Raw genomic sequence first — 20,000 nt, 5'->3', positions numbered from 1 at the left:
TAGATGAATGATTATCCTGTTCAAAATGACCCTGGCTAGTACTTTTCCAGCCACAGAGATCAGTGATATTCCACGGTAGTTATCACAATCAATGTGCTTTCCTTTATTCTTGAAGAGATGGATTATTGACGAGTTCCTGAAATCTGGAGGTAGAGAACCGCTTTCCCAGATCCTGATGAATAACTCTAAAAGTTTTTTCAAAAGTATGTTCTCCCCAAACTTAAATATTTCAGCCGGTATACCATCATCACCTGCACACTTTCTCAATAGCATTTGTTTTACAGCTGCGAGAACTTCAGAAAAATTAGGAATCACATCTAGTTCTGGTATTTGGATTCTTACAGGCAAAGAACTCAAAACATCATCGTCAACATCAGAAGAAGAATTCAGCACTCCTTCAAAATGGTCCTTCCAGCGGTTAAGGATGTCATTCTTATCAGTCAACAAGGTTGTACCATCTGTCCCCATAACGGGTGAAGTACCACATTGTTGTGGTCGAAAAACTTCTTTCAGGCCCTCATAAAATACCCTCGCATCTTTCCTATCAAAAGCAGCCTGGAGCTCAGAAGCTTTTGCAGACCACCAATCTTCTTTCATTTTCCTCAATCGGCGCCAAACATCCCTCCTGACACTGAGATAAGCCGACCTCTTCACTGCAGAATTCTTGTCTGATGTCCAGGCCCTGTGCGAAGAGTGCATCCGGTCTAAAATACCCTGAATTTCAATGTCATTTTCGTCGAACCAATCCTGATGCTTCCTCTTGGAAAGTCCTAGTACTTCGCTTGAACATTCATAGATGGCATCCCGCAATTTCTTCCAGGACTCTTCAATATCATTGTTTATCACAATTTCGTTTAACTTCGCATCTAACTTAGAAGATAATTCTTCTTTCTTTTCAGTGTTCAGTTCTTTCATATTCAATGGCTTTGGCATCTTAATTGTATGCCTTCTGCCCTGAGGTACTAGTTTCAGTGATGTTTTGCATCGAATCAGGGCGTGATCCGACAGCCAACATGAGTCATGAAATGAATGACTCAAAAGAATATCTCTCCTGTTTCTTTTCCGGGTTATAACAAGGTCAATAAGATGCCAATGCTTGGAGCTTGAGTGCATCCATGTGTTTTTACAACGATTTGGCTGCTGAAACATAGTATTTGTAATGAAGAGCCCATGTTTACTACAAAATGACAACAAGCGAATTTCATTGTCATTTATTTTTCCCATACCATGAGCCCCAATCACATTTCCCCATGTCTCTCTATCCGAGCTTACCCGGGCATTGAAATCTTCCATCAGTAAGATCTTGTCATGAAAGCTTACGTTTCTTACTATGTCACCAAGCTTTTCATAGAAGTTTGTGACTTGTACCTCTTCTGCATTTAGAGTTGGTGCATAGCAACTTACCAGTGTCAGTCCCGTTCCAGCTGTGAGTCCCATTCTAAGGGTCATTAAACGATCGTCACCGCCCCAAGGAAAAGCCTCCAGAGAATCAGCAATATTTGATTTTATTGCAAAGTCAACACCAGAACTATGCATCTCCCCCTCTTTCCGACCTGACCAAAAGAATGGGTAACCTTCGCCAATTTCTTTCAATTCACCTGATCCCAAAAGATGTGTTTCAGACAAGGCAGCAATGTCAATGTTGTATTGTTTCGGTACTTTTGCAACTAACGCCGTCTTCCTCTCGAAATAATCATCACTATCAAGCAATGTTCTTACATTCCATGTTCCAAAATTGAACGCATGCTTTATATTTCGAATTGAGTTTCTGTTTCAACTGCACAATTGGATAGCCAGTCAACGGCAGCAAGATGACAAGCTTTTGTGTGAACAAGTTTTTTTAGGGCTCCTTTTATCGCCCCCTCCCTGTCTAGGGAAAGCACTGCTACATCTAGAAAAGATCTGCTTTGCCACATAGTAGAGGACACAAACTGTACAATTGTTCACAAATTTTTACACAAGAACGGCCATCACCTACTATACCGCCAACTGTGCAGAGTACCGACTAAAGGCCTCCAATGGTATCCTCCACCTGCCTCCACCACCAGTACCCCATTCCCAGTGGACTTCGCCTGATGGAACTTTTTGCTTACCTTTTTGGATGTTGTAAGAAAGCAGAGTGAGCAAACTCATGGCTACTCACACAATGATTTGATTTAAGTGCTAATGGCTTGTGTAGAACCATTCACACTTTTTGAAACAGCCGATAAGATCAGTTGGTGCAAAATATGCTATGGAACTAATGAATAGCTGCATCTCAGGCTTTGTAATAGAGTTTTCCATCACTTAGGTAGACTGTCAACCAGACTTAAGAGCGACTACATGCCCATGAAGTGAGATATTGCGCACCAGACACCAACCTGGGATTTCAAACTCCACGCGTTTTAAGACAGCAAGAAAGCAGGACAAAAATATGTCAGAGAAATTACAACAGGAACTGAAGTGCACTGTATGTGGCAGATTCCATTTTTACTTGAGTACATTTGAAAAATTATTCCAGCAAATTTTAGAGATTTATAAATAAAATCTTCCTTGAAAAGATTTAATGCGACTTTTTTTTCCTTATTATGACCGTTTGGTGCAGCAGAGGCATTTATTGATAGCACCGCATGGCCACGAATTAGGAAAGGAGACGTGTGAGCAAGAAAATTCAATATTGTCATTATATCTGTTTTAGGTTTATCAGCAAGAATCATTCAGAATGGAAAGCCTACTTTTGGCAGAAAGTTAATGTCAGCCTCATAAAAGAAGAAATAGCTCAAGAATTGAAAATTCTTGAGGCGATTTCTGAAAAATTGCAAAGTTGGGAAATCTATAAGAACATTTACGATTCTGTGAAAACACTACAGGTAAGAGAAGAAATATTATTTATGATGTCTATTTTTTGGGGGTTCATGAATTAAACCTATTGAAATTAGCAGTTAAAAGGGTTTTGGTTCCCCAACAAAAGGAGGGTGGACCTGTAAATTTACTCTTGTCCGTTCGTCTGTCTGCACTTTTCTTAATAACTATGCCTCGGAATTTTTTTTAAATTTTGCACAAACATTAAATAAGAGTAAAAAGATAACAGAATTTTTTTTTCTGGGAAAACTCCAGTCGCCCCCCTAGGGGTGCCTTTTGGGTTAAAATGGCTAAAATTGACACTTTTGTGCTTATTAAAAAAAAATTAATGCCTTGGATTTTTATAAAACTTTCTGAAAAATTTTAACTAACTGATTTTATATAATTTTGTTTGTCTATACTTCACAATAACTCTTGGGTGTGCCCCAGGGGCTCTTTTAGGGTTAATGAAAACACTATTTTTAGGACTATTTTACTATATTTGTCCAAAATTTTCTGTGTATGTCTATTTAGCAGTTTTGCATGGTGCTGAACTAAAATTTAAATATGTTAAGGCCTTGGGGACTTTTCGGGCTAAATGGGGGGGGGAGCAAATGATGGAGTTAGTCATTTCTTTTTTTGCATGGTGCAGAACTCAAATTTACCTAAGTTAACGCCTAAAACTGCACCGTTTGTTCATTTTCACTAGGATTTGACGCCCCCTGAGGACTTTTCGGGCTAAATGAGGGAGGGGGGAGCAAATGCTGAACTTAGTCATTTTTTTATACCTCGTTCACTGTGCATTCATTTTTACTTCAAAACAAAGCACACTCCAAACAAAGCCCATTACAACTGAAATGTAAGGAGATACTGTGAATCATAGGGGGCATCATACATAGGGAGTTGTGCAGCAAGATGCTTGTTCACATTTCATTTAAATTTTTGCATGTTAATACAGTCGGTGAAATAGAGAGCAGGAAGAGAGTTCATGAGTTGGCAGCTCAAGGAAAGAAACTATTAGAGTAGAAATCTTGGGACCTGCACTGTGAATGGATAAAATTTAATTGATTGTCGAGTTGGCCGGGTGTTATTTTACCAACATGTTGAGAGTAGAGTGTGGTGTCATTAGTAAATATACCCATCTCGTATACAATTTCATTAGGGAAATCGTTTATGAAAATCAGGAACAATAATAGTTCAAGGATCGATCTCTGGGATACACACACATGAATGCCATGTTTGAATATACAGCTATTGGGGACAACCTGGATCTTTTTTTGGAACATCTGGATCCTTCTAGGAAGAATATAATCATATTAAATTTTCGTCCAAGTTTGTCGAGCAATCACCGTAGATGATTAGCGCAGAATGTGTATGTCATATTCAAGTCTTTTTGAGGATGTGAAATTAATTTTTCTGAAGATATGGATCTATCTATGCTCTCCCTTTGATTTAGGGTAAAATAGTAAGTTGGATTATCAAGCTTTGGTTAAGCAACACATCTTTGAAATAGATTACTCTGAAATAAAACCTGATACTGATAAACAAATAATTTAGCTGCTTCAAAGTCACTTGCCTATATAGAACAAACTTGTTAGTGTAATGCTTAATAAAATTTCTGTAGTAAAACACAAACACATAATCTAGGACTTCACTGTTGCACAAGAAGGGGGAGAGAACTCTCTTAGTACTGGCGTATTTAAAAGGTATTCTAGGGGAGATAACTTGGATTATACAATTATTGTAAGCAATGAAAATACAGAGAAGTCTAGGAGAAAACAATTCTGATTTTAAATTACCGGATTTCATAAGACTTAGCAAGCACTCATGATGATTGCATGGAGAGTTATCCAATATTGATTGGATGCAAGGGTGTTTGTTCATGCTTTTGAAAATGGCCAAGATATTTTAAAATATTTTAAGGTTTACTTTTTCTCTCCTTATTACAGGTTAGAGTTTTTTTTAGTTTGTGATTATTTAATGAAACACAGGGTAAACAATTCATGATATATGATTGATTTAACACAAATTGTTTTATTCATAATTGAGGGAAAATAGATTTCATACCTGTTATTGGGAGTGTCAGCATATCATAACTATTAAAATATAATTATGTTCAAAGACATCAATGTGTGCATATGTGTGTAACACATGAATGACAGAAAGTAATGGAAAAAATGAGAATACTCATAGTTGACTTGGTGTAGATATGTATTTACAAGAAAGAAACGCATAAACAGATACAAATTACATCAGTCTTAGTCCGATATTACTTAAGTTTGTGTTTCACAACTATCACGAACAGAAGTAATATATTTCTATCTTCATTAACGCAGGTTCAAAGTAATCACCCTGGCACCTGTCAGCATCTGTCTTGTCCCGTTCTCGTGTCTCCCAACAAGAACTCACATAATAGAGTTAAAAGAGGGTGGTAAATGGGCTTGAAATAGAAAAGGAATTAGCTCCTCTTGATCGAGTTCTATCATACTGGTTGGTTGGTTATTTTTTGTTTTACGGCATAGCAACCCTTTTCAGGTTATTTAATGCTGAATCCAAAGAATTTGGACAAAAATTTTTTAATAGAATATATTTGTTGTTTTCAAGTCGGTTTCTATTTAACCCATAGTTGGGACCTTAACAGGTACTACCACTCCGGGTCAGAGTAGACCTGGGAGCAATGGTAATTAAAGGGTGGCTCCACACTCTCCAAAGCCCGCAAGCTGGGGCCTCACCACTGGATATAGTTTAAGGTCATATCCAGGATCTCTATCATACTAACAATACCTTTATCAATGATATTAATGCCGAACTGAACGTATGTATCATACCAAATTTTTTTTAATAAATGTTTTTTTTTTTTTGTGCTTTTGAACGAGACCGGCTGGGTTACTGTTATTTTAGGATTAGATTATGGTTAAAGTAAAAAAGCAAACAAATTGTTTTTGACATATTGTTTTAGTGTTAGAGATTAGGGTAAAAACAGAAAATCAGTTTTTACATTGTTTTATGGTCAGTGGTTAAGTTTAGGTTAGGATGAAGAATAAAAGTATATTTTTACATTTTTTTAGTCGTTCAAGAGACTGAATCGTCTGTTAGAAAATATTGAAATTCCTTATTACTTTAATCAATTATCTTAACTAAATAAACTTTATGATTTATTCTTATTACAATTAGAAAATTATTTGCTGCAATCTAATTGACTAAGCACTTCAACATCTTCCAGCTGTGTATGTAAAGTGTTTGATGATACCAATGCTATGTTGATTTTAGCATAAATTATAAACTATAAGAGTACCGTAAATTATAGTATAAAATAATATTCGATGCAACAATTCTTTCATGGTTTTATTTTAATTTTTATTCGAACACTTACATAATATCAGCACCCACTCCACCATCGAAATACCTTATTTGTCACATGTCTATGCTAACTTTCTGTCTGATGCAATATCCTGACATTTAGTTCTAATTCTGAACTTTTCATTTTTAATGGAATTTCCACGACTCTTACCTAACTAAACTTACATAGGCTTTTTTTTATTATTTTTAACCTTATTTTTTGCATACAGGATATATAATCTTGCTACAACAGCCACTTCTGTTAGATTATCGTTCTGATCTTCAAACTATGGTCAATGAACCAGCCAACATTATTTTGAATCTTATTTTTATACATTCCTTATCTAACCTTGCTACAACAGCTATGTAGATTATCATTCTGATGGTATCAACCTATTCTCAGACGATGGTACATGAACAAAACCACGTTGATTTTAACCTTATTTTTATGCATCTAACATAAAAAATCTTGTTACAGATTTCGTAAGATTTGAGTTTAGCATAACTGGTTTAAACATTTTTGTCGTTGATTTGTGTTATTTATAACATTTAATTTTCATGACTCGTATCCAAATTGTGTTACTATTGCTGTATGTCCTATTTGCTTTCAGGAGTGTGTATCTCTGATTGAAGATTTGAGGAACCCTGCGATGAGAACACGACACTGGCGACAATTCCTGAGAGTAACAAACGCATCGGTTGACAGTGAACTGCTTAACCAACTGACTCTACATCAGTTCTTGCAACTGAACTTTCAAAGTCAGTAAAACTGACATTATTTTACACATATTCATCATTGCATCATATAAAAAATGTATTAACATTTTCAGGATAGAAAACTTTTGAGTGAAATAACTATATGTCTCATGGAAAGAACTGTTGAGGGTGAATGGTGATGATACTGTGTTCAGGATCAGAAACTGATTCTGATCATGGGAGGTGGAGCAGAATCGCAGATGAAAATTGTAGATCGAAACAGAGAGATGATAAAATTGCTGTGGGTAATATAAAAAAAAAGCTGCCAGTCATATGGAACAGGGTCACTAGTGTTAGACAGGAATAGAAAGATGATACTGATGATGTTGGCCTGGGTCGATCTGGAATTGCTGCTGCTAGTGGGAGGTAAGAACAGAGAGGTGTTGGTGTTGATGATTTAGTGTTGCTGATGCTGCTAAGCAAGTTAGACTTCTGAATATAGCTCACAAAGATCGTGCCTTAGGACTATTTAGTTGGCATGAAGTTTTTGTTGATCACAGCTATGTGTTTACCCTCTGGATTGTAGATTTGACTCTTAAGAGATACATAATGGCATTCCCATTCCTCAGCCATTAGATACAAAGTTGGACAAGGTTTGATCAAAATCTGCAAAGGTATGATCAAGAATCAATATTGCAATTTTCCTGCCGTTGATTTGTGGTTCTGCGCATGAAATATCTTTGCTTGCCATGGTCAAAGTATGATAGATTCTGGTGCTGAGTCCTCCAGGATTAGAATTTTTACCAGAGCCTTGTTAGCTGTATAACTATTGCAGTATTACGTTGCTACTCCTCCTATCATGATGAATTCTTGGAAGGCGGATTATGCTTATGATGAAATAAGTCTCGCAAAGAGCACCAAACATCTTGAAATGGATTAAATCAGTTTATTGGAATGAATGGTGATGGTGATTGGTGCATTAGTGCTTCATATTAGTCTTGGTGCTAGGAACAGAGCTGCTGTAGATGGTGTGAGAATGATGATAACAAGCAGGAAAGAACTGCTGCTAGTTGCAAAGGAAGACATCTGCTGTAGATCCTATGATGATGGTGGTGGGATCAGTTGCTTGCTGTTGCTGGCCATAGTCAGTAATTGGTGTTACTGTTGTTGGTCAATTTTCATCGTCATCTACAATGAGCAAAGTCCACAAAGTTGCTGCTACTTCTGAGCCATCATCTCATTCAACAGTGACAGCCGAGCAAATCCTAAACTCTCTGCCAACTAACAAAAACATCTCATGGGTAGGTGAACAATGAGAAGTGCTTAGAGAGAGGAAATCGTATTTATCTCTGTCATACATGTCGAAGCTATTGGGAAGTTAATATCCAGTTTTGTTATAAGAAGTATTGAGCCTTAAACAAGGAGAGGGGCACGGCATTCTTTGCTTCTGTGGAGCAGTGACAAGTTAATATTTGATGTAGTATTGTCTTTCTTTACATTATTTTCTATTTACTCGCTCCTCCTCCCATGAGAACAAAGTTAGACAAACATAAGGTTTAAAGAAGACAGAGACACTCTGAGTTTGGATAAAAATAAAATTGCCTCAGTCTGGAAAGATTCCTCCTTCACTGACCGAACATAGTTAAGATGGAGTATAGTATAAAAACAGATACTACAGTTTGCTTCCAGTCAAAAGCTCTTTACCTTATTCATTTGTATTGAACTGCTGTTATAATCACAATGCTCTGCCACTAAAAATTTTACATATGTCTTCCACAGCTGCTTTCAGCTCATCATTATCGATCTTAGCTGCAGACTTACCATGGAATTGATTTTTAAAGACTGAAATATATATATATATATATATATATATATATATATATATATATATATATATATATATATATAAAGACTGATAACGAATCCTCTCAAACCATCAGCATATAGTTCATTCATATTGACACCAAACATTTCATTAATGTTTCTAACCATATAAGAGACATTTGTCTCATGACGGAATTCATATTCATAAAAAAACACAATTTTTTTGTTTTTGTTATCCATGAGTTACAAAATATTCATTTGAAATCTCTAAATCACGAAATGATGTTCCCTTGGACTGAATCTGTAAGATAATAGGCTTAAATGTCATATGGTATGAAATTATGTAACAACAGTAAAAAATGTGAAAATTATGATTCGATCAAAATGTGATTAATGTAATGCGATATGTTATTCATAATGACCGAATACACCTTTAGAAGTACGTCAGAATGATTTACAAGTTTTCATGTCATAATGACCTAATATACTTTTAGAAGTATGTCAGAAAGATTTACAATTTTGCATAATGACCTAATATAGCTATAGAAGTATGTTAGAAAGATTTACAATTTTGCATGTCATAATGACCTAATATGCCTTTAGAAGTATTTACAATTTTGCATGTCATATTCAAGTGAGCTGATGGAACGGTGATAAAACTTAGACAATTGAAAATTCATGCCTAAAAATAGTACCAAATATGGTTTTAAAATATTGTGAAATCTTTTAATGATTCCATGGGTGGCATTTTTGGGGGATCAAGCTGTATTTTAACTAATAAAAACTAAAAATTAATATTAATTTTAAATGAACAGAAATATTTTTAGTTTATAATTTCATCTTTATTTTCTCTATGTTTCAAGGTTGCATTGAAGACGTTCAAGCAATTGTTCAAAGAGCTGTTAAAGAATTGGTTGTAGAGAAAGCAATGAAAACTTGTGAAGAAGTTTGGCTCAGTCGCATATTTCAGTTAGAGATTCGTAAATTGCCAACCATTGAATCTGACTTCAAACAACAGGTAATAAAAATGTCCTATTTTTAAAGATAAATTAGAGATCATTCGTCTAAGATCCATCTACAGAGTGAATGTGGTATTTTGGTAAGAGTGTCAAGCGTAGTGAAAGCTCTACAGATTTTGATAAAATTGCTTTATTATTACCTCTTTCCCCAACCCTCAAAAAAAAAAAACGATTCGGGTTTCATGATGAACTTTATGATTATTGCTTTGTTTCAAAATAAAACTTATTGTAAATGTATATTCTTTTGCTTAAATAAAATAAAGATATCCTTTGAATACAAACAGAAGAAACCTATAAACATTTCTTTTTCTTCATATGCAAGTAGTTCTTTTAACCAATCATTGTCTGGTTGTGCTTTTACATGCAATTTATTTTTTGAGATTTAAAAAAAAAAATTTGCCTTTTCAATTTTTCTAAAATACTAGTAGTCTATCTGGCATTGCACAATCATAAAATATGCTTAAATATATGTTAATTTATGCAGATTTCGTATTTATTATTTTAAAGCCAATTCTCTATTGATTATTATATTGTACCTAATATATAGTAGTGATGTCTAGGGTGCCATCAGTTACAATTGAAGCTAACGCATTTAGCTCTCTAGTGGTATTTGCTACCATCTGAGCTAACGACATATGCATATCAAAACTTGACAAATTAATGCAGTTAACCATATAAATACATATCTGTGCATGCATAGAGCATACACGTCGAACTATTCCTCTCAAGTTCCAATTCTTAAATGTTAACACATTAGCAACTATTTTTCTGACTAAAAACCGAATTGATTTTGTTCCACAGGTCCGAATACCCCATATATAAAATTTCAAGTCTCTAAACCAAAAATTAACAGAGTAGTTTGGTAGAGACAGTTGCACAGATAGAGATTTACTCTAAATGTTATACAATTATGCACAATGTAGAAAATATGCACAAATAGAACTGTGCATAATAGTGAAATAAAAGGAATCATCCAATAAGACAACAGAACAAACATACAGTGACTTGATAAATTTCGTTTTTAAAGGAATATGCAAATTAATGATTCTTATTAGCAAGCCACTGGTATATTCATGACTAAGTACCATAACCTCAAAGTTTATGTAGAAGACAAGCATGCCACACTCTGTCGGACGTCTTCGAAATGTCAAGCGCAATGATCCTTCTCTTCTGCATTATCCATAAACTAATATATCCATTCAGTTACAACAATTAATAGATCAGTTGTGTAACAAAAACCACAAAAGCTATACTGAACATCACTAAAGAGTCCCAGGCTGTATAGAAAATGAACAAGCTTACCGTTGGCTAATCTCTCAAAAACTTTGCTAATAAAAGAGAGAATACAAACAGGACGATATTTACTTGGGTCAGACCAATCACTATCATTTTTAAAGATAGGGACAACAGAAGACTACTTCTAACAAGAAGGAAAACAGGACTGCGATTGAATAATTTCGAGAGGATATAAGAAAGGTCAAGAACACAACAAGAATCAAATCAGGAGAAGAAGGTTTAGATTGGTCAAAACCAGCAAGAGTTCTAGCAACCATCTTTGGAATAATAATCACGGGATCAAGAGTCTGATTAGTTTTCAAAAGAAAATCTGGAAAAACAGCACCACAATCATCAATAGAAGAATTGGCAGCAAAATGATGAACAATGAGATCAGCCTTATTCTTAGAAGATAAAATGATCTGCAGACCATTAAAAAGAGGAGAGATAGCAGATTTTCCACTATTAATAACACTATGATAGATTTTCCAAAACTCATGAGGGCACTCCTTTTGAGAGAAGATAAGATTCCTTTGGGAATAATTAGACTTTGCATCAGAAATTGTTCTCTTGCAGGTACTACTAATTCTTCTGTAGGATTGTCCAGAAGCTTCAGAACCATCCTGACAATATCGTTGAAGTAATGATGATGATGGGTAATGGCAGAAGTAAACATAGATGAAAATCAGAGAGGGGAATGAGGTTTGGTTTGAAACTGACGATAAGGAATGAAGGTGTAAGTTCCAACAAGAAGCCAATCAGTAACCTTCGTCAGCATTCGGAAACATACCAAAAATAGGACCCCATGGAATATCGCATAGAAGGCTGCAAAGCCCATCCCAATCAGCCTTCCTGTAGTTAAACGTCTTCCTTTAGAAGGGACGATCAATTGAAGACTTGACATAAAAACCAATCTCAACATTAACAACAGCATGATCAGAAGAACCCAATAGAGGAGAAGAGGAAATAGAACCATGATTCAGGAACAGAAATGTGAAAAGGATCAAGTAAAGATGGTTTGTAAATGTCATGATTAGGAAAGCGTGTAAGGAAGGTGACAATTTGGGACAAGTTATGAGACAGAAAAACTTCATCAGCAAGATCTGTGTGGTTAGAGTAAGGGAGCCAGTCAAAATGGTGAGCATTAAAGTAACTGAAGACAAAGATAAAACTTGACAGATGAAGTTGTACTGGATCATCAATACTACTGGACATCAACAGCAGAGCAGTCACTGTTAGAAGGAGAACGATATAAAAAGAACATATAGGAAGTGAAGTGCAGTAAGGACAACCTCACACAGATACAAGACTGGGAACACATACAATAGGGAGATATTTGCAAAGAAAAATAGCGAGACTTAGATGCAAATGCATGGAAGAGTCTAAACAGACTAAGGGTAAATAACCCTCCACATCGGATCATTGCTTCAGTTAGTTTCACAAAGAGTAAGAATGCGAGGATAATTGTGCAAAATAAAGGACTGAACATCAGGAAAGTTTGACCTGAGATCATGTTATTATAAGAAACAGTAAGTGCTTGTTGTGTGGATCTGTTGAAGACATGCTTAAATAAATAAATAAAAAGGGAAGAAAAGTAGAATAATTTCAATGCAAATAAAGCCTGAAAAAGACTCCACTACCAGCATTCAATCTCCTGGACTCTAAACAGGCTAACTAAAAAGATAAGCTCTTCAAGAAATCAACAAAGAATGAAGCATTAAAGTAATTGAAGACAAAAAGTCGACTCCTAAACTTAATTAGAAAACATTTTTTCTTATTGTGACACCATCATTTTCTATCAAAAGCTAAACATGACCTTGTCCCAACAGGTAAAATACCAGACCGGCATTTTAAAAGGTTCAGTGTCAAGAACAACTAAGAAATATATAATACAAGGGAGAGGGTTAGAGAAAATAAAAAAGAAAGACAGTGTCAAGAACGACCAGGAACTATATAATACTCTAGAGGATCAGAGAAAATAATAAAGAAAGAAATAAAGAAATAAAGTTGAAGCAATTCGAACTGGTTGTGATAATAAAATCGAAGAAATCAAACTTGTATCACCCAAGTATAGCAGCCGACATGAGATTGATGACCTCAAAAATATTAAAGATGTGAAAAATATTAAAGATGTGAAAAATATTAAAGATGTGAACAATTGTCAAAATGAATGACGTCTTTTTGTCGAAATAATAAAATAAAAAAAATCAAACTATTATTATCAAAATAGTGAAGCCAAAATTTATTTCGTCTGTTTTCACATGTTCTTACAGATGTCTTTGCATTCATCAGTCAGATGTTATTCTTCCGATCAGGTTTTATCTCTGGTACCCAAGGCACAGATATTTAAGAATATGAATCCAGGATAAAACCACTAAGCTGATCGATAATGGAAAATTAATTTACGGTACATGTAGTCTTTGTTCAACATGACAATGATATAATAGAAACATTTTTTTCGATTTCTTTTGGATTTTAAAGATGTTTGTGTTACATTTTAGGCTGATTCTCGTCGAAGCAGTCAAATGTATTTGGCAGAAAGTGACCTCACCCCAAGCACCGGAAGATCAAGTTCAACAACTCACGATGGTCGTATATCTATTTCTGCTTCCAGACTAAGTATGATAGATGGCGAGGTAATTATGTTCTGTTGATTAAAGAAAAGTAATTGTCCTTTGCTCTACTAACTGTCCCCAATAATTATTCATACTCAATAACTTTTAAGTTTAAATATTGGAATAAAACACAGATGTTCTAAAAGTCATGGTAGTGTTTAGCGTGTAAGGAGCGTTGATTGAAATTTGAATTTTAAATTGAAATACGTATGAAATACGTTTGAAGGCCGAATTACAACGCCAAAAAAATATTTACTTGTTTAATATTTATTATATTTCAGAATTATACTCCTTCGTCAGAATTTTATATATTTTTATTTTTTTTCTATGCCATGATGTTAAGTTAAAGAAGAAAAATTAACGAAATGTTTGAGTTCTGTGATGTTGTTTTTGAAATGAAGAATGTGTTCAGCTTTTTTTTCCTCGCCATGTTGAAGAAAGAAAAAGTTAATGGAAAGTCTGCGTGCTGTTTTCTACAGTGTTGTTTTTGAAATGCGAGAAAAAAATGTGTTTGGTAACGGGATGTGAAATTCAGGGTAGTATTCTCCATGTTAGAAGCTTTGATTGAATTTGAATTTTACAAAATGGTTAGGTGGTGTACCTAAAAAAAACTCAAAAGTTTTTGAAAAACAGACAGAAATTACAACTTTATATGCAGAGGGATTGGAAAGTAACTACCTATGATTAACATCAAGCAGACGTTTCATGAGTAGAGTTTCTTTCCAAGGACTTCCCGTCTGTGAAACATATTACTATAGGACTGGTTCCCTGGAGATTGCAACATGGTTGTTTTTAAATCCAATATCAACAAATACTTGCTATTTTTCATAAGAATTCAAATGTTTTTTATTCAATTCATAGTTTTCAATTTTACTCATAATATTCCTCATCATTTAATTGACAATTCATCTCATTAACTCCTACCCTCGAAGTGGCTTTTTGCATTGTTAAGTCGTGATTCATTAGAAAATGTGTCCATTTAAAGAGGAATGTCTTACTTTTGTTTGGTTTGGTTTGTTTATATAATGACATATCAAGCCTTTTTTATCTTATTTAATGCCAAAACACAACATCTATTATAGATGATTTATTGTGCTGAACACAAGTTATTAGTTTGCCAATGCGTTTTTAAATTTCCGGCGAGTATTAGTGTGTAAATGGATATAAAAGATCTGTAAAAATATCAGCTCAGCATGTCAAACTCTTCCATGCAAACGTTTGCATCTATACTAATACGAGAGAGGTGCATCTGTCTGTTGGTCAGGAGTTGCATAACTACCATAGTACTATTTCTTGCCTTGACATAGGGCAAAATTGACTTTGTAATCTAGTGGAATGATCTTTACATCCCTTTTTCATAGAATAGACATTGCTAGTCTTTTTCTACTCTATCTTTATTTCTGTGTAAGATACTTGAATGAGTTCCAATCTTCGATTCCTCCTAATAAGGCATTCACAAGAAGTACTTGTCTCAATAGCACAAAAACTACAAAGAAATTTTCTTTCTTTCCGTGTGTGTAGATTCCATAGTTGTCAATGTTATCTATTAGGTCAATCAATCACCCCATTAATCTTTTTAATTGGACATCTTTTTCATTTAGGTGGTATCTATTGCAATGCTTGTTGGGACCGATGCTCTTTTCCAAGAGCTGACACACCACCAAATGACCTTGAACAATTTGCTGCAGTGCCAAAACACAGCTTCATTTAATGATGAGATCACTAAATGGCAAGGTCACCTCTTAATGGTTGAATCTATTGTAATTTTATGGCTCCAGGTCCAAGAAAAATGGGATCAGCTAATTGAGGTAAATCTGATTTGCATTTTATTTGATTATTTAAAACTAGAAAACGCTTTCACTTATATTTGTTGGTTTGTTCAAAATTCCATACAGATTTCTGAGTTTGATACAAATATTCCTGAGTTCGACAAGCTACACCTGAAGAAGGTCGAAGGTTACATCAGTCAAAACATTGATCGAATCAGAGAAGATAAGAACAATAATCTAAATAATTCAAATTCTCACCCACAAAATTTAGAAAGACTCGGGCCAAATAACGTTCAGTTTCACAAATAGAAACTCGAATCAATTAATTGTTTTTAAATATAGAATCTAGGAAAATAAAGTCTGTCATCATTTTCACAAAATGTTCCCTGACTGTTAGTAAAGGGTTCAGTGCAAAAAAAAAAAAAAAAAAAAAAAAAGAAATTCATACATAAATAAAACTAAGCAAAATTTAACTGTAAATTCTCTTTACAATCTCACCTGCTGATTTTAACAGCAACATGTTTTATTGTATTTATCAAATAATTTTAATTTTGTAAACTTTCATTTGAGAAAGAATATATTTGAAAACAAAATTTGAAGTGATATTCAAGTAAATGGTAATTAAATATAACAGTTATACATGTTACAAAGCTCAAGTTCTCGAGTTAAGTATTATGTAATCTGTTGGAAATATTCTTAACAAGACTTGTGGGGGGGACCGTTGTGCAGTTTATATACCGGTTGTATAGCTGGATCCCCTCTTTGTAGGCTGCGTGAATAAACCGGTTACTGGAATAGTCTGCGTGTTCGATAAGCTGGATGGTTGGAGGTAGTCGTTGTGGATCGTACAGCATAATGAAGAAACAATTAAAAATAATGGCAATTAGATAGTGTTACGAGTACATTTAAAAATAATGACAATTAAAAATAGTGTTACGAGTACATTTAAAAATAATGACAATTAAAAATAGTGTTACGAGTACATTTAAGACATTGGAATGAAGCAGGCTGAAACAGGATCATATATTTACATATGTACAAGGAATATTTATTGCACAGAAAGGTTACGAACGTTACAGAGTGTTTGTGTGTTTATAAATCAGCATGCATATAGATAAACGGTCGTTGCGTGTATGCGTGTGTGTATGCGAGAGTTTGTCGAAGCACACGTTGGAAGTTCATTGTGTGTGTAAGCGTTTGTTTGTACGCGTTTCATTCTTATGTTGAGAAAGACAAACGCCCCGTCGAGGCGTGGATGTAATTCGTGTGCCACTAACATTTGAGGTTTGAATTGAACGAAAACACGTGTTCTCAGCTCGATGTCTCGAGTGGGAACGGAAAGAAGAGAGAGAGAATGGAAGAGGAAATGGAGGGCGCCACCTGTTGGGCAAAGCGGAGGTTAGACTTTTTAGGGCAATTTGCATAAGTGACTTTATGCAAATTACCCACTATTACTTGAGGAGAGGTTATATATAAACACTAAAAAAAAAAAAAAAAAAAAAAAAAAACTCGTGGACGAGCAGAGTTAAAAAAAAAAAGAAGAAGAAGAAGAAGAAAATCTACTGAAAGGAATAAAAACACTTCTCATCACCTATTACCTAATTTTCTTCAACAAAAAAGAACGTTCTCCGGAAGAACCGTTTTAGAAACTACCAAACTTCAAACTAACATAACTGTTACTCTTTATTGTACGTATGATTCAATATAATTTATTTTTTGATGCAATGACTTGTTGGTTTTTAATTGCCTTCGTCCAAAAAAATGGACGGTTGTTCTGCTACAAAAGATTGTTCTTTTCTATAAACAAAAATGGTGTTAGAAATAACTAACCCAAGAAAATGTCTAACAAATCATTTACTTTGTCTTCTTGGTATTTGTTGCCATCCTGATGTAGTTGAAAATCAAAAGATATTTATTGCTGATCATATCTTTTAGAAAAGGAATTATTTATTCATATAGCCGTACTTGACCATCTAGTGAGTTTCAAAGTTAAAACATTGGAAGAGCATAGAGAGAGAGAGAGAGAGAGAGAGCGAGAGTCAATTACTTAGTTTAAGCTTAAAGATTACTGTTTTGTGGCACCATCTTAAAAATGGATTTTTTCGAACTAAAACATCAGTAAAACGTGAAGTTTCCTGACCTGTTAATTTTATTTGAAAGGTAATGTGCACTAGTTCAAAAATTTGCATTTTTGTTTTAAGATTATGACATGCTGAACGTATTGGTGTTAAAATCAATGTAATCTTACGTATGGAATAGAAAAAAAAACACTTTTTAAATTACTAAATTAACAAGACTAGTTATACAGACCAACCATATTAGAAATATGTAGTATTTTAACTAATTCACTAATTAAAAAAATTGTGTATTTTTAAAATTTCTGATTAAATTGAGTTATACGCTAATACATTCAGCATGTCATAATATTAAAATAAAAACATAATTATTTAGCTACTGCATATTGCCTTTCTTATAGAATTATAGCATTGGGAAACTTTACATTTATCAAACATCTATTGGGGCCTTGCAGGTCGATAATAATACAAGCACAGTGACATAAGTAAAAAAAATGTATTGACAAAAGGATGTCACAGTAGTATACGTCATGATTCTAGAGCCATTACTGCCACAAATCGCTGCTACGACATTTAGATGTAACTTTATTTATGTATCTGGGTAGATCAGCTTATCACATTCACATAACAACAGCTATCTAAGTTATTAAGATTGTGACCTCACTCTCTCAGCCATCTCTCTGGAGTCATTTCTAATGAATTATTATTACTTCCTGTTCTCGGGAATCTCCAGCTTGTTCAATTCATCAATTTTTTCAATGTCATCAGCAAAATTAAAAAAAAAGCAAAAAAATAAAAAAAATGCCAAAAATGCAGCAAGTCATGTAACAAGACATTTAGAAGATATTACATCTATATTATGATTTTAATGTTTAACCCCACCGACCCTAAACCTGAATATGATGGGTATCATTACGACCTCCTCTGGCAAGCTGTTCCAAGAAGCAGAAACGCAAACAGAAAATGCCACCTTTCCTTTATTGATATGAAAGTGATGATTGTACATCTACTGCGGATGTCTGCAGAGACTGTGACTAGGCGTTAGGGTGAGAAACTCCTTGAAAGTTAGATTAAAATACTTGATATCATGCACCGGGATAAGGTCCGTTTACCCCCCCCCCCCCGCTGCTCAAGTGAGATCAAATTTAACCTTTAAATTAAGTTGGAAAGTCCCGTCACCATCCTGGTGGATAACTACTGAACACATTCCAAATGTACAATATCATTTTGAAGATAAGAATTTGTTTCTTGGATGGTTTTGGTTTCTGGTAGAGCTGACTCCATAAATTAGGTATGACCATGATAAAGATGGAATTTTCGACTCATATTACAAATAATAACAGTAAAAGCTTGTGAAATACAATTGATTATTTGTAATTTTTTTTCAGTATTCTCAAGAAGAAAGATTCTAAAAAGATCTCAGTTTTTTGTTTTTTTTACTCTCTGTAAAACCGGCGAATTTTCCAAAAATTTCCCGAAAAGCTAAAAACGCGAAAATTGAAACCGCATATTATTTCTACATATTTTGACGTAAACAATAAATAATAAAAAAAAAAATGCGATTTTTAAAATTCTCTGAAAAATTGAAAACTTGATTAATTTCGTTATTTTTTTTTTTTACAGACTTATTTTAAAAAAAAAAAGAAAAAAAAAGAAGCTGAACTATATATAAACTGAAAGAAAATAATATAAAAAAATATTCTTAACACGATCTTATCAGAATTTGGGGGTGGGCGGAGGGTATTCACATCTTAGGTTTTTACATATTAAAATATATTATTTAAGTTTTACAAAATTAAAAAAAAGATATTTATTATTTACATTTGACAAATTTTACATGTGCAATTTAAAACGATTTCTGAAATTATTTTTTATTCTTTTTAATGATTTTTTCAAGGTTCGTGAAAAAAAATGTGGAAGATAAGGTCTTAAAACTTATTATGAATAAACAGACAATCTTACTTATAATTAAAAAAAAAAAAACATTATAAATCGATGCCGTTTTTTGAGTCGTGCATAATTAAAAAATATATTTAGAAATCAAATGTAAATAAATTTTTCTATGGAAGGCTGATAATGTAGTAATCTGTTTGCACGCTGCTGATAAAAATCGTAGCGTTATTCGTTTCTATTGTCTATAGAACAAAAATATAATTTCGCAGCCAAGTAACTGAAACAATTATGACTTCAGAGTTAATTAAATTTCTTTGTGCACCGCACGCATGTTTTACAAGTTGTTACTATTAAATAAAACATGTGATTTTTAGTTTATATGTTCATACAAAAATTTTGTATGGAAAATAAGTTTCTAATGAAGTTAATTTAAGGATTTAGTGGAGATTTAAAAAATATCTTAGTTTTAGGAATTAAAAATTGATATTTTCTAGAATAAAGAAGAATTTGATCAAAAATAATTTAAATATTACTTTTTTCTGGCTACGAATTATGATATTAAAAATTAATATTAAAGGAAATTCTGTGAGTTAACGGGTTCCATATCAAACCGGAAGTTAATAATATTATATTTCACTTGAATAATGATTGAACAAAAAATTTTAAAAAATATAA

The 20,000-nt window shown here is 33.7% G+C and overlaps 1 protein-coding gene across 1 annotated transcript in view; it reads left to right on the top strand.

Moving 5' to 3' along the window:
- Positions 1 to 20,000, top strand: part of LOC145284634 (dynein axonemal heavy chain 9-like) — a 63,321-nt gene that overhangs the window by 19,828 nt on the left and 23,493 nt on the right. The window contains exons 6-10 of the mRNA XM_080133539.1: positions 2,678 to 2,849; positions 6,771 to 6,918; positions 9,543 to 9,697; positions 13,475 to 13,609; positions 15,190 to 15,396. Coding sequence (XP_079989665.1) covers positions 2,678 to 2,849; positions 6,771 to 6,918; positions 9,543 to 9,697; positions 13,475 to 13,609; positions 15,190 to 15,396 — 817 coding nt within the window. The remainder of the gene's footprint in view (positions 1 to 2,677; positions 2,850 to 6,770; positions 6,919 to 9,542; positions 9,698 to 13,474; positions 13,610 to 15,189; positions 15,397 to 20,000) is intronic.

This window comes from Euprymna scolopes, chromosome 9 (assembly GCF_053919585.1).
Source record: "Euprymna scolopes isolate OS-2025 chromosome 9, ASM5391958v1, whole genome shotgun sequence".
Classification (NCBI taxonomy): domain Eukaryota; kingdom Metazoa; phylum Mollusca; class Cephalopoda; order Sepiida; family Sepiolidae; genus Euprymna; species Euprymna scolopes.
The sequence above is the reverse complement of the archived record's forward strand: the minus strand, read 5'-3'. Positions and strand labels throughout refer to the sequence as shown.